The following is an 18,999-nucleotide window of genomic DNA, read 5'->3' as shown; positions in this document are numbered from 1 at the left end:
TCATGAAGCCAGCCCTTGGAAAACTTGCATCGACCCACCAACGACAATAGGTGGCTGGCTCGAAAAATAAATAAATGAGAATCGCAGTGAACAGTAACCATGGTAACTCGACACCATTCTACAGCCAGTGTCATATCCTCTACAGGTAGGCTATGTTGGGTTAATAACTTGTTTTGATTTGAATATATTAATACATTTCATTTTAGAAAGTGAGATAATAGTCTGGAAACAACACAAACATTTTTCCATATTTTTTTTCCCTTTTCCATACTTATCCAGACCTGGAAATTACTCAAATTAAATTCCATACTTTTCCATGCTTTGTAGGAACCCTTGGCAAAAGATCTGTAAGGTGTAATTGGCAAACTTAGCCATAATATTGTTAAATATTGAATTTTTAGGTTTTTTATAATATGTTTTGTAAAAAAAAATACTGCATTAAATGTAAATGAAAAGGAAAATTATGGAGTCCTGGTTGTTTATAGGTTATTATGCTATTATTTTACTGCTCCAGCCCATGAACTAAAATGACTTTGACACTGAATTAATGTAAAATATTGTCAGCAAAGGGTGGAAACGTAGGAACTAGATAAGCTGGCTGAGAATGTCTTTAAGGGTGGGTAACTCGATGTAAAATAGCAAAAGCAAATTGACATTTTTGTCAAATAATATTGCCTGTTTCCACTCTTTCTCGTCCTTTTTCCTAAACTAAACTAAGCTCAACAACTCCTGGCTGTTGCTTTCATTAAATGTCAAACTATTGGATGAACTCCTCCAGCTCTACAGTCTCAACATGAATCATTCATGGTTGTTGAACCATCCGTAAAAAGTCTTCTTGTTAGCTTATTTTAGGGATTTTTATCGCTCGTGTTTCCTCTTCTTCTTCAAAAAAGGATGTGCAGTGGTCTTTTCCAGTTTTTCACATCATAAAAAAATAAAACACATCTGCAAAACTAAACACACGCACACTCTCGCCTCTCGTCAGGAAACAGTTCCATACAACACAACACCAGTGAATGGGTGATACATTTATGACAAAAAAATAAAAAATAAAGAAAGGCCTTTATGACACGTTGCCGTGGCTGCACGCGTGGGCGGGCGAGGTTCAAATGTGGGCCAACATTGGGAACACGAGCAGGGTTCAACTGTGGAAACATTTCAGGCCACATACTGTGTTTGTGTGTCTGCTTGCACAGGGTTAAGCCCTCAGACTGGAGTTGTGTGCTGCTTCTGTTCAATACAACAACACACTTGACTCTGCTCTTTTCTGTGTAGTGGGTCATGAACAACAACAACAAAAAACAACCCCCCAAAAAACAGAGGAAAGGAAACAAAATCTCTCTTTAAATTTAGAAAAAAAAAGTTATATACACATTGATAACAATGTTAAATTCATAATGTACAAGAGTAGTAAAAGTTTACAGTCAGAAATAGTCATTGTATCTGCCCTCCCTACTTTGGCTAAAAAAAAAAAAAAAAAAAATAGAAATCAACATCTCTAAAACATAATACTTTTTTATTTTTCCTTAAAACAATAATACATACAATGCTTTGTTCTGACCCTGCACTGCGTTAGTAGCGTGCTCCATCTGTCCAACCGCCTTTTTTTTTTTTTTTAGAGCATCAGAGCTCAACAAAACAAACCTTAACTTCCCTAAAATCAAGTGCTTTTGTTTGGTTTTCTTTGCAGGAGCCAAGATGATCTGCTGCTATTTACAGTTAAGAGCTTATCAATCACTTTTTCGTTGTCTTGAAAGTCCTAAAACAACCGAGTTGCATTTCAAATGAGCAGTCACCTGTCGCTAATCCCAGGGTTTTTGCATGTGCTTTGGGAGCATCGCTGTCAGAACAGACTGATGAGAAGCAAAATCAGTAAACATCAAATTATCAAGCTATCCGCTGGTATAGATAATTCTTTTCTCTTTTTTTTCCATGCACAAAGCAAGCCAGAGCTAAGCAGAGTAGAGACACAAGTTCAACATTATTATTATCATTATTAATTTTTTTTTTTTTTTGGTAAAAATCATCAGTCATAAAATCCCAAATTACAGTTTAAAAAAAAATAAAAAAAAATCACCAAGCAGTTAGAATGTTTTTTCTCTCTCTATAGTTACAACTAAAGAACAAACAAAAATGCATAAAAACATAATTTATGTGAAGGTGGAAAAATCCTCTTTAGTGATTGATGAGACTCACACACCAGTCAGTGGTGGGAGGGGTCAGTCGGGCTATTAGTCTGAGCAAGGCACTATGGGGTCTGGGCCCTGTTTGCCCTGCAACACCCCCATCCAAACGCTAGAGGGCAGTCCTCCAAACCACATCAGGTTATAGAGAGCAAGGAGGATTCCTGATCATCTTCAACAGTGTGGGGGGGGGGGGGACTTTTCAGATTAATAAAAAGGGTGTTGTTGTTGTTGTTGTTGTTGTTGTTGTTGTCGTCCTTGGGCTTATTATCATCTCTGTTTCTTTTGTTTTGTTTTGCAAGGATGCTGAGAACTCGCGCTTCAGTCAGAGCAGATGAAAGGTCGGTCGGTAGCACTTCTTCCTCCTCATCCTCTTTATCCTCCAACCACAAAGCATCAGGCCGCCTCCCTGAGACGAAAAGTTACAATCTAGATTTCATGTTCTGTTAATAGTTATTATGGCACACAGGATTGTCCCAGTCCATCTCCTTTTTTTCCTTTGCAGAGGGAAAAGGGGCGTCGTCCCCTCCTCTTTAAAACTTTGAACAAGCCCAGATGTCAGTGTCCCGATCAGCCACAACAGACCCAATCCATGGCATTGACAAGAAAATAAAGGTCATCTCTTGATATTCACAGTAGAAAAAATATACATACAAAAAAAAAAATCTGAACAGTTAAACAGACAAAATGGAGGAGATAGTAGGATTTTGGAAATCTGTTTTTGACCGCATAGAGACAGAAGAGAAGCATGAGGGTCCACAGCTGAGCTTGGTTAAAGCCTCTCATGTAGGCGATCACAGATACAGTATGAACCGAGACTCATCGCATGATCACATCCCCAGAAACGAACAGAGCTGCTGCTACATACAGTCAAAAAGGACTGGTTGTAAAGCTACGTTTGCTTCTCCCAGTGCCTGGGGCTAAGAATCCTCTTTGAGGAGTACTTTTCTGGTCTGTAGTGATAATCAAATGTACTGTCCATGAAACCAATTTACTGTCTGGTCTTCCACATTTCTGTAAATACTTAAAAAGAAAAGGACTAATACTTGAATATCTCAAAAAGCTTGTCCAAACTAACCCGAATAAAACCTGAATTCAAACTCAGGGACAGAATGTGATGAGCAGAGCTCCCAACGTTAACCACATACTGCAGGAGTCTACGGCGTCTCTCTCTCTCACACACACACACACACACACACACACACACACACACACACACACACACACACACACACACACACACACACACACACTGGAAACTAACTCATCAGCAGTGTCGGTTAATGTACAATAGACGTGACATTGAAATGATGGGATACTGAGTGACTGACAGGGATGCTTTAGGCTCTTTAGACTGATTCATCCATATGCACTGAGGTAGACTCTGGCCAAACACAAAGACAATGACAATAACTAACTACCTAACTCACTAAAACTAACGAGTACTCCTCTCGCTGCTCCTCCTCCTCCCTGTACAAGACAAACCACGCTCCTACATCGCTTCACTCTCTCGAAACACCTTAAAAATGCAGCTCTACAAAAAAAAGAAAAAGAAGCTAACTGTGTTCTTCTTATACAATGACAATGATCATAATAAAATAAATATCTGGTATTTCAACAATATGGGCACCATTTTTAATTAATAATTGCATATGTGTGTGTGTGTGTGTTTGTGGGGGTGAACACCACCACAGGATAAGCAAATAAAGACCTAACTAATATCTATGTGGAGTATGTAGTGTGTGTCTAGTGCAGTCAGAGGTGTGAACTGCAGAATCACTGTACTGTTGAGAGCACGGCTAAGCTCTGCCATTTTTTCTGACATGCACGCAACCAGCACACATCAGATTTCTATAATTCCTTTTTTTTACATAAGCCTTCAAATGCAAATACAGATGTGATTTTTTTTTCTGTGCCTCTCCTGACTCATGAGGAATAACAGACAGAGATCACAGAGGCGTGTGTGTGTGTGTGTGTGTGTGTGTTATAACTAGCCAACAGAACTAGGCTGGACGTGGCTGTGGGTTTGAGAAGGCACTGGTAAAACATGGAGACAGCTTCTCCGCTTTCCTCCCGACTCCCGATTTCTGTGGGTTTCTCGCTGCTGACAGAAAGCTGCCAACACTTTGGCTATACTATAGTAAGTGCTGAATGCTGTTTCGGCTAGACTGGCAACCACACTGGTCTGTGTGTCCAGAAGAGAGAGAAAGAGAGAGGGAAAAAATAAAAAAAGACCATTAACTTTTCAAGGATTCTGGTACAGTTTAAGGAGCGACGACAAACCTCAGAATATTGAAGATTTAGTAAAAACCCACTACTGATGTATCTCGATTATTATTCACGTGAGCACTGATGTGGGGTGTGGTGATGGTATCAGCTTTGTCAGCAGGCAGGCAAACCAGAGGGGTGGTGGTGGGATATGGGGACAGGCAGTTCTGACTAAATCCTGGAATGTCAGACCTGAGTGAAGTAGCTGCTGCACACTGTGTCCTGACTGCCTAACCGCATGTGATAGCAAAGAGAGTAATAAGATTAACAATTTGCTCACACTCCCCCTCCCTCTACGACACACTGAAAGACAGAGAGCCAGGGACGCTGCCCTCCTCCTCCTCTCCCTCTCGCCGCTACCTGCTGTGGACTCTGAATACACTCGGAACTTTCCATATTTGTCTCCAGCCCTACGCCACAAAACATGGAAATTTCCAGCAGCCTGATTTTGAGCAGTGATTTTAGCAGCCAATGGGAAGGAAGCCTCGAGGGGGGGGGGGGGGGGGGGTAGCGGGAGGTTTGTGGCGCAGAGTAAATCTGACAATGACTGCAGGTTGTGAGTTTGATAATAAAAGACCAATAATAATAATACAAAGATTCATCTTAAACAGAGGTCCAGGAAACAGCGCTGCTCTCTGATTTGAATTTGATGGACTTGGGAGCTGGTCACAGACCTGACGAACAACTCAATTAAAGACCTATTTATCAATTTCGCCTGCATTTAGCAAAGACCTGGTGGTAATTCCCACCATTCTCTGACCAAAGCAGGAAACTGGAAAGACCGCTACTGTCACGCTAACACAAGAAAGTACAATCAAAAAGCCGGGGACAAGCTCTCGACTCAATCTCCGACCCCACTCACAGTTACACTGACAACAAGCACAACCACACACACATATATATACATATATATATATATATATATGTGTGTAAATAAAGAAAACTGTGATAAGACACACACTCCAGCGTGACCTGACCAGAGCAAAAGCAGACATGGACACAAACACACATCAGGTGCACTTCAGCCTACAAAGACCTCATTCCCCTTTTACATAAAGCTTTTTTGGTTATTCTACTGTTTTTCTCTCTCGTAGTTGTAATAAAAGTTGCCTCCAAATCTTGACAGCTCTCAGAGGGACTGAGGTTTATAAAAATAAAAGATGCAGTTAAGTCGACGATATTTTGCGGTTTTTCCGGGGTTTTTTTCCTCCATCGAAACGGAAAATAAAGTACTTGAGGGTTGGAGTCTGGAGGCCGAAGACGCAGAGAGCACTATTGGTAAATTAGTGTAATTTCTGGGGCTATAAAGTAAGAAAGAAAACAAAAACCGGCAAAACAAAAAAATAATAGCAAAGTGATAATCTTACAAATATGAACTATTTACAAAACATCAATATGTCATATATTATATATAAAATATTGGCACAGAAATACCAATATTCCATATATAGTACATATATATTATATATATTCATATACCCACTAAAATATATCAAAGCAGCAGCTATTGGTCAGTCTGAGGAACTCTTTTGTCCAATTCTTAACTGTTTAAATATCCTTCAGCCATATAGTGAGGACACAGAGGTAAAAAAGAGAGAAAGGAAGAGAGAAAGAGAGAAAAGAGAAAAACAATAAAAGTAAATAAATTAAAAACTATTCACCAAACACCCAATGAATCTGTGTGTCGTTTGGAATTCTGCAGAACCAAAAAAAACAAACAAAAAAGAAGACATTCTAGGAATAGATGTTTTGTTCTAGGATCAAGTCTTTGCAAGTCATCCCACTGTTCCAAACAGATTCATTGTTCAGGAGGAAATTAGCATGAGCGCTGATAGACACTTCTCTTCGTTTATAGGCCACGTATAAAAAGGCCACTATCTGAGTAAAAAGATTTCACTAGGATCAAAATAACAAAGCACGGAAAAGTGGAAATGCCGATTTGGTGGTGGTGGTGGTGGTGGTGTGGGGGGGGGGGGAGACGAGACAAGTCTTGAGGAGGATGAGCATAAGCAGCCATCTTGGTTGTCTAAGGTTTGTCGAGTTCACAGTTTGTTTTATTTTCCTCTTTGTTTCCATCATGATGAGTCCTGGAAATGTGAAAATAATGAAAAAATAATAGATAATCTGGCAATAGACAGCCCGGTGTGTTAGAGAGGAAGTTAAAAAAAAAAGAAAAAAAAGTGTGCACCGTTAGTGGTGCACGGTTTGCATCCCTTGCTTGCCTGTGATTGGCAGCCATGAGGAAAAAAATAAAAAGTCCTGAGATTTCGGTGTGTGTTTTTTTTCTTTTCGAAGGGCTTCTCCAAGAATAAGAATCATAAGAAAATGATGAGAAGAACATGATGGTTGCAGAAAAATGGACTTGAACAGAAAAGAGGGATGGGAAAGGAGCAGGGAAGGTTTAACAAGTTATTTTAGGAAACGGGAAACGTTAGGAGGGGCTGGATCTGGGCAACGATAAGATTCGTCCATTTTTCTTTCCACCGTTCATGTGTGTGTAGGGGACATGCTCCTCATAGTTCCCCCTAAGGGCCACAGACGGCCCACTGTCCCTGCCTAAGCTCTCCTCTCTCTGTGAGTATGAAGATGGGTCCAGAGGGATGCTCTCCATATTGTCCAGGTCCAGGTCAAACTCCTCTGTCTCGTGGACTTTGTTTTCTTCACTGTAGAAGAAGGAAACCTCGTGGAAAGACGGGTGCAGGTCCTCGCGCATCATCTCGATGATCTCGTGAAACAGCGGCCGCATCTTTGGGTTGTACTGCCAGCACATCTGCATGAGGTTGTGCCTGGGAAAGATTATCATATATTTAAACAAACACTTAAACATGAATGAGACCTTGTAGAAACTCATGAAACTTAGATGAAGCTCTTCACGCGGCCCATTCACACATGGATCTATATGTAGCACATATTCACTCGCTACAAGCACAAGGACACACCAGCATAAGAGACTGGAAAAGCCAGGGATCAAACCTTGACATTCCAGGCAGGAATACCTGCTCCACCCAGTGATCACAGCCATTCAAGCAACATTGGCACATCATGCAGTCATAGTATTATTTATCAGTGAAATATATACTTTGGAAACCCGGTGCAAACGTCTAAAGACAAACACATTAGATTATTAAGTTGAAGGTTAGTTGTAACTCACATTCTTTCTGGGCAGTTGTCGGGCTGGTCCAGGTAACCTCCATCCATGACAAACTTTAGAACCTGCTCATTAGATAAACCTTGGTAAGGCTGCTCTGCTAGTGTGGTGATCTCCCACAGCACAACGCCAAACGACCTGCGCGCACGCACACACACACACACACACACACACACACACACACAGGCAAATGTGATCAAATTCACCAGGAATATTATCAGTATTGAGAGGTCCACACTAGAGCTGTAACAATTAACCCTCAACTATTTCGATAATCAATTTGTAGCCTTTTTGATTATTAAAACAAGATTTCTGATTGTTTTAGCTTCTTAAATGTGAATATTTTCTTTGTTTCTTTTCTCCACATAACAAAGAAATCATTGAAATTGAATCATTCTGGTTTGTGGACAACACAAGACATTCGACAAGATCATCATTTGCAGTTTTGACAAACACTGATCAACGTTTTCAAAAATAATCGTGAGTTGCAGCTTCAGTCCTTCTTCAGCCTTACCAGCAGTCAGAGTGGGCAGTGAAGACTCCATCCTTTAGTGATTCTGGAGCCATCCACCTGACAGGAAGCAGACCCTTTCCTCCTTTACGATAGTAGTCTGTCTCATATATATCTCGTGTCATACCAAAATCTATGATGAAGAGAGGGAGACAAAGAGGGGGCTCAGAACACCTTAGCAATAAGCACACAGGGAAGTATTTTCCCTTTGACAATTACATTAAACTGACAACTGCATTATATCTACCATAACACGGAACGAAACCAGGACAAACAAAGACGAGCTACAGTACCTCCAATCTTAACAGTGTAGTCCTCTGCCACCATGCAGTTCCTGGCAGCCAGGTCTCTGTGGACAAACTTCTTGGCATTGAGGTAAGCCATGCCATCTGCAATTTCTGCAGCCATCTGGATCATCTCCTTCAGTGTGGGTGGTGAACGGCCTGACGGGTTGTTCTACAAAACAAACACACAAGAAATATTTAATTTATGCAGTCTGACAGTGATGAGCGTTCATGAGTGTGCACAACTATGTTGCCTTTAGCGGTGAGGATTACCCTCACATGGCAAGGATGTTTTGAAAGGGATTTCTGTGAGACTTACGTCTGAGTCTGGCCTGAGACTCCGCAGGTAGCTCTTCAGGTCACCATGAGTCATCAGCTCCATCACGACTAGAGTGGGCTGACCTTTGGAGACGACACCCAGAAGACGAACCTACATAGAAAATAAAAGAAAGCAAAACACACTTGTTCATACACAACTAACTCAATGATTTGATGTTTTGGTCAATTACATCTGAGGCACTAAATATTAGTAAAACAAATATAATTCACACAGTCACATTTTGGATGATAGTTTATAGTTTAACCTAATGATCACCGTTATATTTCAAATCTCTCAGTATTAATATTTCACAATCCTAAACAACTATTTCACCTTTAAACAGGTTCAGTACGTAAGAATCAGTGACTGTGGGGTGCAACAAACGGAGAAACAGCACTGTTCACCCCTCAGTTTCCCAAGTTATTTGCATACCAGAAAACTTTTTACTCTCACTTTTTCTTCTTCGTCATTGGTTTATGCATCTGGTTTATATGGGCCTCCATAAATGAAAAGCTATTTTATACACTTACATACAAAAGTATCTTTAAAAAAAGATTCATCCTGATCAATAGGTAGCAGACAATGCGTTAACAAATAAATATAAAAACATCTAAATGACGTGTTTAGGGAAAAACAATCTAATTTTCTCCCTATAGGTCAAAATGATTTTATCAGCAACACAACATATGACATATGACAATGTTCATTAGTGTTAACTAAGCTGCCAAATAAAAGAGTACTAATCAAATTTGTTTTGGGAGTGTGTGTCAATGTGGTATCATCAGGTGAATCATGACACTGTGAAACATACATGCTCATGCTGTACAGTCGGTCACTCATACAGCTGTCAAAGGAAACGGAAAGAAAAAGAAAGAATAAAACTGCGTCGTACCACGTGGTGACAACTGAAGGCCTTCATGACCGAGGCTTCGTTGAGGAACTCGATCCTCTCCCGAAGGCTGGCCGATTCATTGACCGTCTTGACAGCTACTTGCGTATCCGGGTCTCCTTTAATAATGTCCTTGGCGATTCCTTCGTACACCATGCCAAAAGAACCCTGACCCAGCTCTCTGAGAACCGTGATCTTCTCCCGGGGAACCTCCCACTCATCGGGAACGTACACTACACAAAACGTACACATTATCACAGTGATGAGTGAGCCATTCACAAATGATACATCTCAATCTTAGTCATTGTGTACAGATGCTCTTCTTACCATCATTAGCACTGATATACTCAGGGTTTGAGGATGCGATAAGAGGTCCTGTTGGGCCTTCTGTTTGCCTGCAACACAACCACACAATGCATCTAAAACACTGACAATAATCTCAATTTCTTCTTTGATGTCACAGAACACAATCTCTGCACAGTGTGCGTCAACGGCGGAGGATCTTTGATCAAACGTGTGTTAAAGATCTTACTTCATCTTGAAGATCCAAAAGACTCCACCTCCTACAAACAGCAGCAGGATGAAGCAGAAGACTGGGCCAATCACAATCCAAACTAAACCAGGATCCGCTGCAGTAAACACAAAAGTCAAAGGTCAGATATCTCAGGGGACTGCAGCGTGTGAAAGAAAACACTGCAGTAAAGAATAATAATGTGTGAATCAATGAGAACAGAGTTGAAATCAAACATTGACCTATGTCTGATTTCCAGAAATTCATGTTCATGTTGTGTTTACAGAGTAATGCACGACTGTTATACAGATACAGTTTTAAGAGGCAAGAGACAGAGATTGTTGACTTACGGTTGGGCATGAAGAAATACGTAGTGTCAGTAAAAGAGCCATTTCCTGCCAAGGAGGTGGCACGGACTCTCACACTGTAGTTACCAGGCTGCAGAAGTGCAAGCTTCGTGCCACCAGACTTGAGGTAGGCTGGCCGTGACACACAAGCTGTATGAATCTGGAGAGAGATTTACAGAAAGAGATTAAATCTGAACGAATCAAAAAAAAGGAGCAAATACAAGGTAGGAAATGTTCTAATTTCCCACTATTCCCACTATGCTTCCCGAGTAAGATCTCCACTCCAATACTGTGATCCTTTAAAGTGTGTATACAAACAAACTTATTCACCACATAGGAAGAAGCATTATTAACCACCTTGCTAGCTTTGAATTACTAAACCATTCACTACATGCTTCTTTATTTATTTATTTTTAAATTAGGTTTCAAACAAGGTATAATTCAGCAATATTCTCTGCTCTGAAACACTGGGGGTTTGTCCACGAGAGGACTGACACTGACTTAGCACACGCTTTAGTATGGAATGTTCCAGTATCAAACACAAACACACACAGGCTTTGGTGAGGAACAAAGCAGTCCAGAATAGTATCAAACCACTTGTTCAATAATCACGTAGAGAAGTGATATTTCCACCATTTTGGTCTCAGTTTGATGACGCAAATACAGATGGTTTAGCTACAGTCCTGCCCTGTCTCCCTCTTTCTCTATTAGTGGCACCTGCAGTCTGTTTCTGTTCTTCTTCTGTTATTCATTAGAGCTTTTCTGTGTGTTTTTTCAACAAGGGAAGAAGACAACGCAAAGAAGTAGTGTAGGAGCAGGTGCAGCTTAACAGGTAAACCACTGATGAAGCTTGCTGAGGGCGTCATCTTGCCATGTTTTTAGGCATTTCTAAAAAAAAACATTCTGACCAGAAGTGGAGGGAAACTGTTTTCAGTCTTTACACAATAGTGGGAATATTAAAAAAAGAAAAAAAAATGCTCAGCCACCACCAGATATACTGTACAACATGTGAAGAGGAGAATCTCTGCATTTGCTTTACACACAAAGTAAACTGTGCAGAAACCAGAAACATGTTTTTAAATGAACAAGGACTTTAGGATTTACAACTGGAATTGACACAGTGAAAAAAGAAATACTCTGATTGAACTTAAATTGATAATTAGATAATCGCAAAGCAAATATTTTCAAGCTGAATCATTGAACCACTGAAGTTATTACAACCATCTAACTGATTTTAAGTAATTTAATTGACAATTCACATTACTCTTCTGTGTAACCCCTGGCTACACAGAACGACAGATTCAATGTTCAGACTCACTCCACGACACTTAAGTTAGACAATATCTAACTTTGTGTGCAACACGGAGTGAGCGGGTTGTGTTAAAAGTGTACAACAATGCAGTCTATAGTAGTCAATAACATCAGTATACCAATGCATAAACAGACAAAAATAGCTTTACATTCTGGAGTCTGTTGCCCCCAGTGTATGCTGGAGGGTATTGCAATAAAATATAGTCTTTACATTTATATATTTATATATATATTTTCTTTTTTTTTCTAGACAATTTTATATTCAATCGAATTGAATTGTCCCCACATTTTTGAGTATTCACTGCTCAATTTTAACTTTTTCTATTCTATTCTAATTCCAACTATAGGTAAATATGTAACCTCTTTAGGACCATTACTGACATAAAACACTGGCCCTGACAGGACCAGTAGTCCTCATAGGGACCCAAACCTTAATTTCTGAGACACAGGTTAAGTTTTAGGGTAAGATTTGAATTGAGGATTGATTTTGGGGGAAACACTTTGTTTAGTGTGAGCAAATGAATGGAAATCAATGCAGTGTCCTAAGAAGTGTGTCAATTGGGTTGATTCTATATGATCCCTTTGTTTGTCACTTAAAAATCTGTCTGTATATATAATAATAATGAAAAAATATCAATTTAAAATTTGGTTGTATATGATTCCCATGACGACAAGAAAATGTGTTACTGAGTTTATCCTAACAATACACCGGCACACTGAACACTTTCATTTAATCACAAGCTGACATGTTCTCAGTTTCCGCTCAAAGGGTTTGTTAGTCTGTGGTGTGTTTTCAGCGCAGTGCTGGAGATGTCGACTGAGATCAGTCCATCCCTGCCACTGCATTCTAGTCTTCCTTATTGCCTCTGTCACTATGGTAACAGACCTGCTACTGGCTTCTAGGGTCAGGCAGTGCAGCAATGAATAGCAATGAGACATGAATTCACACATTTACAGCAAAGTAAACAACAACATAGGTGCGCGCACAGACACACACACACACACACACACACACACACATGTACGCAGTCACAGTACGTCATAGACCAACATTTTTGCATACACTCAGACAAACAATATGCAAATATATGCAGCAGTAAAAATGAACACACACACACAGCGGTAGAACGGGGAGTTTGTCAAATATTTATCATGTTCCCTTTTCTATATAAAGAACAGGCAGAATCACCATGTGTTCACCTGGGTAACTAGCATTTCATACCATCATCCATGTCTTTTAGCATAGTCAAATTTTTGTTGATTTTCACTACGGAGTAAGATCATTTCTGCTTCCTCTCTCCTCCCTCATCTCTGACTTCCTACCCAAAATAATCCTTCCTTCCCCTGATTTTTCCCACTTTCCTCACACTGGAAAAGTTGTGCGAGGGTCGATACTGACCTCCGTGTCTCCAACCTTCCTGTAGAAGACCTCATACAGGATGATGAGGCCATTAGGTGTTCCAGGTGCATTCCACTTGATCCACACATAGGGAGGTTCAGCTGACACGATTTCATGGGTCACAGGGCCTGGTATGTCATCTGCTTTCTCTGTAGGTAAGAGACATACAAAACAAACAAACGTGTATAAAAAAAAACACTGATTGTTGTGATTACTTATTGGTTTTAAATATCAAGATGTTTTTCTATGGCAGCTATTGAGACATGAACTGCAGGTTATGTCCAGAGATTTGGGTCCAGACATGCTCCGTATGTTGCCGTTCACACGTGAGAAATGCTGTAAGGCACAGTCTGGATTAGATGTGTTCACAGTAGCAGAAGGATCTTGCCTGTTTCCTGGTTAGCATGCAGGAAGCACAACACTTGCGAATTCACTCCCTCTGTTTCTCCTGATGTGTTCTCAAACGAGCAAACTCAGACATACGACAACGACTGTGGTATTCTGTAGTTTTACTGTAGCATCTACTGTGGACAACCCGAATAAAGGACAACTGAGCATAATTTGACAGTGAGGTTTGCATTTGTTCTTACCCTCTGGCATGGTTCGGGCACTGACATAAGCAGCCATGCTGCAGCGTTTGAGGTCCCATGGATCGTTGCAGGCAATGATCTCTATCTTATAGCTGGTAAAGTGGTGCAGGTTGGAAATGACTGTTGACTCTTTCGTGAAAACCTTCAGCTCCACCTAAGCAGAAATGATGAGAAATTGTATTACTCCAATGAGATCAATGATTCATACTCTCCCTTGCTTGACATTTTATACAAACACTGATAATACGCCTTACAGAGGATTTTAAGAATTTAGAGAATTATGAATTATTTCTTTATGAGAGGAAAGTTTATTTAACCGTTAACTGTTTAGTTATAATGACTTTTAAAGGGGAACCGTTTACTTTTTAGTTTTATGTGAGGTTCTAGGAACCCTTGAAACTACAGAAAATAGCTCATTAAATGTCGTTTTTAAAACCTTGGACCCCTCCTCATCCTCCTCGTCATCTTCAGTGCCTGGAGACTTCGAGCCAAATAGTAAACTGGGGGTTGTGGTCAGAAAGTGTGGGATTTGAGTAGCGTTGGCAATTCCCACTGAGCGTCGCCGACGAGATGGCCTGAGGAAACAGAGCAAAAGGTCAGTCAGTCTGCAAAGCTTTACCAAAGAAATCCATTCAAACAACATTTTTTTTTTGTACGATTCTTCATGGATATCAGACGAGTTATGATAAATAATCCACAAAAGGTTTCATGTGAATTAGACTCAGCAGGTGTCAGATGGCAGAGACCAGTGAGGACCTGCATACACTGACCTTTACAGTGTGTGGCTTAATTTGACTGCACGGCATAGATGCACACATGCAGTAACAGCTAATGACAAGCTGGAAGAGCTACCCACCATCACCACTCAGTGGTGCCAATGAGCAAAGTTTGTTTTCCTCTCAGTGGCTGCCGGTGTAAGATGACAACAAAGTCATCAAACCCAGTTTAACACAAAGAACTATTGCAGTGTGCTTTTATGTAACATCAAGTAGAATCATTGTTAATTAATGTTTAAAAAACATTTCCGCAATTGAGTGTCCTTGAGACATGCACCACTGTGTCTCTTTCACTTAAACAGGGAAGTAGAAGACTGAGTTAATGATGAACCACTGCTTACTTAGGAAGACAATAGTAGTAAAGACAAAACCTCCTGATACACTTTGCATAATAGAGAAAGAGAGAGGAAGAGGAGTTTGTCCTCCTTGTATGAAGCTGACCTTGGATGATTTCAGTGGCCTGGGTTCAAAATGCAACCACAGTGTGTGTGAGTTTGGGTGTTTGTGTGAGTTTGGGTGTTTGTGTGTGTCCAAATGTGTCTGCATGACTACACCCCTGACTGACATGAATGATAATGGGCACAGTAATCACTCCCCTAGGGTAGAGAGAAAGACACTGTGTGTGTGTGTGTGTGTGTGTGTGTGTGTGTGTGTGTGTGGGTTTGTGGGTGTCAGGGGAGAGGGTCGGGGTACCGGGCTCCAGACAATTAGCATCTCCCACCCAGTACAAAAACCACACATATAGTGTCTCCATGACTGTAGAGAGCATTATATTAACTTACATTAGTTTCCCTGTGATTTACTCTCAACACAACCATAACTACCACCTTTTCGAACCCTAATCGTACCCTAACCTTGAAACATGTCTACTTAAATGTAAAGATTTACATTAGTTGCTTGCTCTTTGTCCCTGTAAGGAAGAAAACTCCAACCAATGTGTCTGCCCAACCAGATTTAGGTCCCTACAACATGAGAAACGTCTAGACCATGCACACACAAACACAGATAGATGAGAGACAGTTGGCACTGAATCACTTTGTGACATGCATCATGTTGGCTGCGACAGAAGAAGAGTGTTGTACTCTGGACAGGGGACTTCCAGTGTTTTTGCAGTATGGCCACAAACGGAAAAACAAAATAGGCTCTTCTTTGTGACACTGTCCCTAAAATATGTAAATAAATTTGAATATGTGCATGTACTTGTGTCATAGATTAAACATATTCTGTGGCAAACGCTCCTGCTGTAATTCTAAAACATTAGACATAGTTTTTCCCCTTGGGGATGGTGTGGAGATTACAGATATATGTATACCTGCTCTCAAAGACTTCATTGTGAAGAAAGTTCTCAAAGGTCTTGCGGTACTCTATCTCCTCCTGCTCCTTCTTCAGCTGGTTGTCTGTTTTAGGGCAGGCGCAGCACCTGCCTCCTGATGTGGGCTCGTCTGTGTGGTTCCACTTCTGTTCTTCCTCGCTGTCTAGGTGGGTTGGGGTGCGAGATGGTAGCTTCATTCCTGGGTAGGAGAAACAGGTGTAAGATAAATTAGGAGAAACAAATGTAAAATCTGCAGCTCATTTGTTCGCTAAAACAACCACCAGGGCAGAATCAAGTGTGGCAGCCTGTGGATATTGACCTTGTAGGCAGTAGTCAAACTTGTAGAGGTCGCTGTCTTCAGCCTGCTTGCGGCAGATGACCCGATAGTGGGTGATGTTGCCATTGGGACTTGTTGGGGGCTTCCACTTTAGGATAATCTGGGAGGAGGAGTTGGAGGAGGAGATTGGGTCTAGAGGTACTGAGGGCTCTGGGAAGGAGAGGGGGAAACAGTGAGAAATTATCTGGCAATGTGCTGCATTAACAAATGTGTGCATTTCTGATGGAAAACGTTATACCAAGATAGTTTTTAAATCATATTTTCAAAAAGGATAAAATGATATTCATCGTGATATTTTTTAAAACATTTAAAATCCTGCATCCCAGTACAACACCTGCAAAAGTCCAAAGACAAAACTGAATAAATTAATGATTTGTTCAGTTGGACACTGCTTATTATTGCTTGAAGGTTACTTGCAGTGTTACGGTTATCGTTTGAGACTGCAGGCAGCACTACTCTATGGAGCAATGATTTAATTTGGTCCTTGTTTCATTGGCACATTAATGTGCAAAAGTAAAGAGGTGACACACACATTCTAACCAAAGATAGTTTCCAGTAACCACTTTTCCTGTGGCTGTTACAAGCCAAGAACATAGTGATGGTGTGGAGGGAAAACAACGGCTACTAAGCAAATGTTGATGCAAACTATGCGGGTTGAAAATGTTAATAACAGGTAGCAAATGATTTATGGAGAAGGAAGAAGGAAATGCATTCAGGATGTTTGCTATGCCTCAAAGACAAAACACAATGTGTTCTTGGTGACTAACACTGAATGTAAACAGAACTTTGTTTACAGAATAAATTCCAAGGATGCCCTTAAGCCATGAAAGTCAGAAATAAACGCGAGACAGTATATTATTTCCATGAGAAACATTTGTAAAGACTTTCATTCTCAACAGTCGACCTAACAGTCTCAAGTGAATACAATGTCAAAAACAATAGAATTGAAAGTCTTTAAGAACTGAAAAGTGGGTGTTTTTTCTGTGCTATAACTCACTGGAGGCGTTGGTGCGAACATATATGATCTCACTCTTGGCTCCGTGAACCTGATGCTCATCAGACGCCGACAGTTGAGTTTTAACCATGATGGCATATTGGGTCCAGGGCTTCAAAGGTCGGATTAGGTGCCCCGGTTCATCTGCCCTCTTGGGGTCCGTTGAACGAGGTGGAGGTTCAATATCAGCAATTGCCCAGCTGTTAGAGCCACATGCATCCTGGCCGTCAAACTCAGTCACATTCCTATACGGTCTGGAGCAAATATAAAAAATATTGGGTCAGAAGAAATCAACTGCCTACAAGCATAAGATACAGTACCATTCAAGGTATTTTCTTTATCTGTTTGTGTCTTTAATCAGCTTTAAAGGGGACGTATTATACCCTATTTCTCCAAGTTGACCTAGTTCCCTGGTGTCCTAATGAACATGTCTGTGACATGCTTTGGTCAAAATACCATAAGGATGAAGCACCACAACAGTTCAATCACTCTGCCAAAACAGCCCTGTTCAGAACGCTCGCTTTAGTAGTATCTCTTTAGGTCCACCTTAAAAAAAGTAAAACGGAATTTGAAGGGACATGAAATGACATCAGCCACAGAGGCTACTGGGATCTAACAGCAGTTAACTAACCCATGATCATTTGCACTCTCATATGTTTTATGGACAAAGGGGAGCTCCGTGAGACAACAATTCCAGGAATTTAGCGCATTGTGACATTCCAGTGAGTGCGGAAGTCAACATTGCATATTTATCTCCTCTACTTAGACTGAGGAGGACCACAAAAACAAGTGAGTCATCTTTTTTCACACTTTGCCAACTGATAGGACCTCCAAAGTCCCAAATATAAGGATTTAAATGATTAAAAAGTTGATTTTGCATAATATGTCCCCTTTAAGAAATGTCTCAATCCCCAGCAATTGATACCATCGAGCATAGCAGTTGCTCAATGAGACTGAATATTAAGACCGAAAATCAGCTTTGCTATGTTTGATAACATGTTAAAACAAAATCCCTTCATTTTATTTGATACTTACGCCTCTTTGTAAAGAACCATAAATCCAAGCAGGTCTCTAAAATCTGTGGGCCAAAAGGCGTCCCACTTCAAGATGATCATATTTGATGAGGTCTTGATCACGGTGAATTTCAGTAGCTTGGTCTCACCTAATGAATACAACAGACGATTCTCAGCATATGCTTCCAGTAAAAGAGCCAATCAGACAGCAGAAATTCAAAAACACTACTGCTTCTAAGGTACATGAAATCACACCAATACGGATTATACCAAACAAATGAGCAGGACAGCTTTTGTATATCAACACTAAGATAATATTTATATTACTAACACATTTTTTAGAACTTATACATTAACGTTTTTTAAATATTTCTACTTAATAATAAAACATGCATGTGGCACATAAGTCATGATCAAGCCTGTAAACACAAGTTTCATATTTTTGGTTATCTTACAGGAGGCTTGGTCCCCGTTGTTGCGTACAGCAATATCATTCTTTTGGTTGCGTTCCTTGGTTCCCGTAACCTCCTCCATCTTTCTGATTTCAGACATGCAAAGTTTGGAGTTGTAGTGGAAGAATGTGCGACCACGTAAGATGGTCAGGTTGTGCTTGGACCAGTCCCACAATTCCCTCAGGTTCTGGTTGTCCAGCGCATACAAGGCATAAACACTAAAAGAGACAGGAAGAAAAGAAATTGAATATAACATAGGGATGAGAGGAGAGGAGAGGAGAGGAGAGGAGAGGAGAGGAGAGGAGAGGAGAGGAGAGGAGAGGAGAGGAGAGGAAAGGAGAGGAAAGGAGAGGAA

At 40.5% G+C, this 18,999-nt stretch overlaps 1 protein-coding gene across 1 annotated transcript in view; it reads right to left on the bottom strand.

Annotated features, from left to right (window-relative positions):
• Nucleotides 1–6,882: 6,882 nt before the first annotated feature.
• Nucleotides 6,883–18,999, bottom strand: part of insrb (insulin receptor b) — a gene marked incomplete at its 3' end in the record, with an annotated part of 70,462 nt that continues 58,345 nt past the window's right edge. The window contains exons 7-23 of the mRNA XM_083888436.1: nucleotides 18,648–18,862; nucleotides 18,215–18,341; nucleotides 17,183–17,433; nucleotides 16,168–16,335; nucleotides 15,849–16,047; nucleotides 14,197–14,335; nucleotides 13,761–13,914; nucleotides 13,171–13,319; nucleotides 10,464–10,620; nucleotides 10,135–10,231; nucleotides 9,930–9,997; nucleotides 9,606–9,835; nucleotides 8,714–8,824; nucleotides 8,404–8,566; nucleotides 8,114–8,243; nucleotides 7,603–7,737; nucleotides 6,883–7,237 (exon numbers count right to left, since the gene is read on the bottom strand). Of these exons, the coding sequence (XP_083744562.1) occupies nucleotides 6,883–7,237; nucleotides 7,603–7,737; nucleotides 8,114–8,243; nucleotides 8,404–8,566; nucleotides 8,714–8,824; nucleotides 9,606–9,835; nucleotides 9,930–9,997; nucleotides 10,135–10,231; nucleotides 10,464–10,620; nucleotides 13,171–13,319; nucleotides 13,761–13,914; nucleotides 14,197–14,335; nucleotides 15,849–16,047; nucleotides 16,168–16,335; nucleotides 17,183–17,433; nucleotides 18,215–18,341; nucleotides 18,648–18,862 (2,848 nt within the window). The remainder of the gene's footprint in view (nucleotides 7,238–7,602; nucleotides 7,738–8,113; nucleotides 8,244–8,403; nucleotides 8,567–8,713; nucleotides 8,825–9,605; nucleotides 9,836–9,929; nucleotides 9,998–10,134; nucleotides 10,232–10,463; nucleotides 10,621–13,170; nucleotides 13,320–13,760; nucleotides 13,915–14,196; nucleotides 14,336–15,848; nucleotides 16,048–16,167; nucleotides 16,336–17,182; nucleotides 17,434–18,214; nucleotides 18,342–18,647; nucleotides 18,863–18,999) is intronic.

Source organism: Microchirus variegatus (assembly GCF_963457635.1).
Source record: "Microchirus variegatus genome assembly, chromosome: 4".
In the NCBI taxonomy this organism is placed as follows: Eukaryota; Metazoa; Chordata; class Actinopteri; order Pleuronectiformes; family Soleidae; genus Microchirus; species Microchirus variegatus.
The sequence above is the reverse complement of the archived record's forward strand: the minus strand, read 5'-3'. Positions and strand labels throughout refer to the sequence as shown.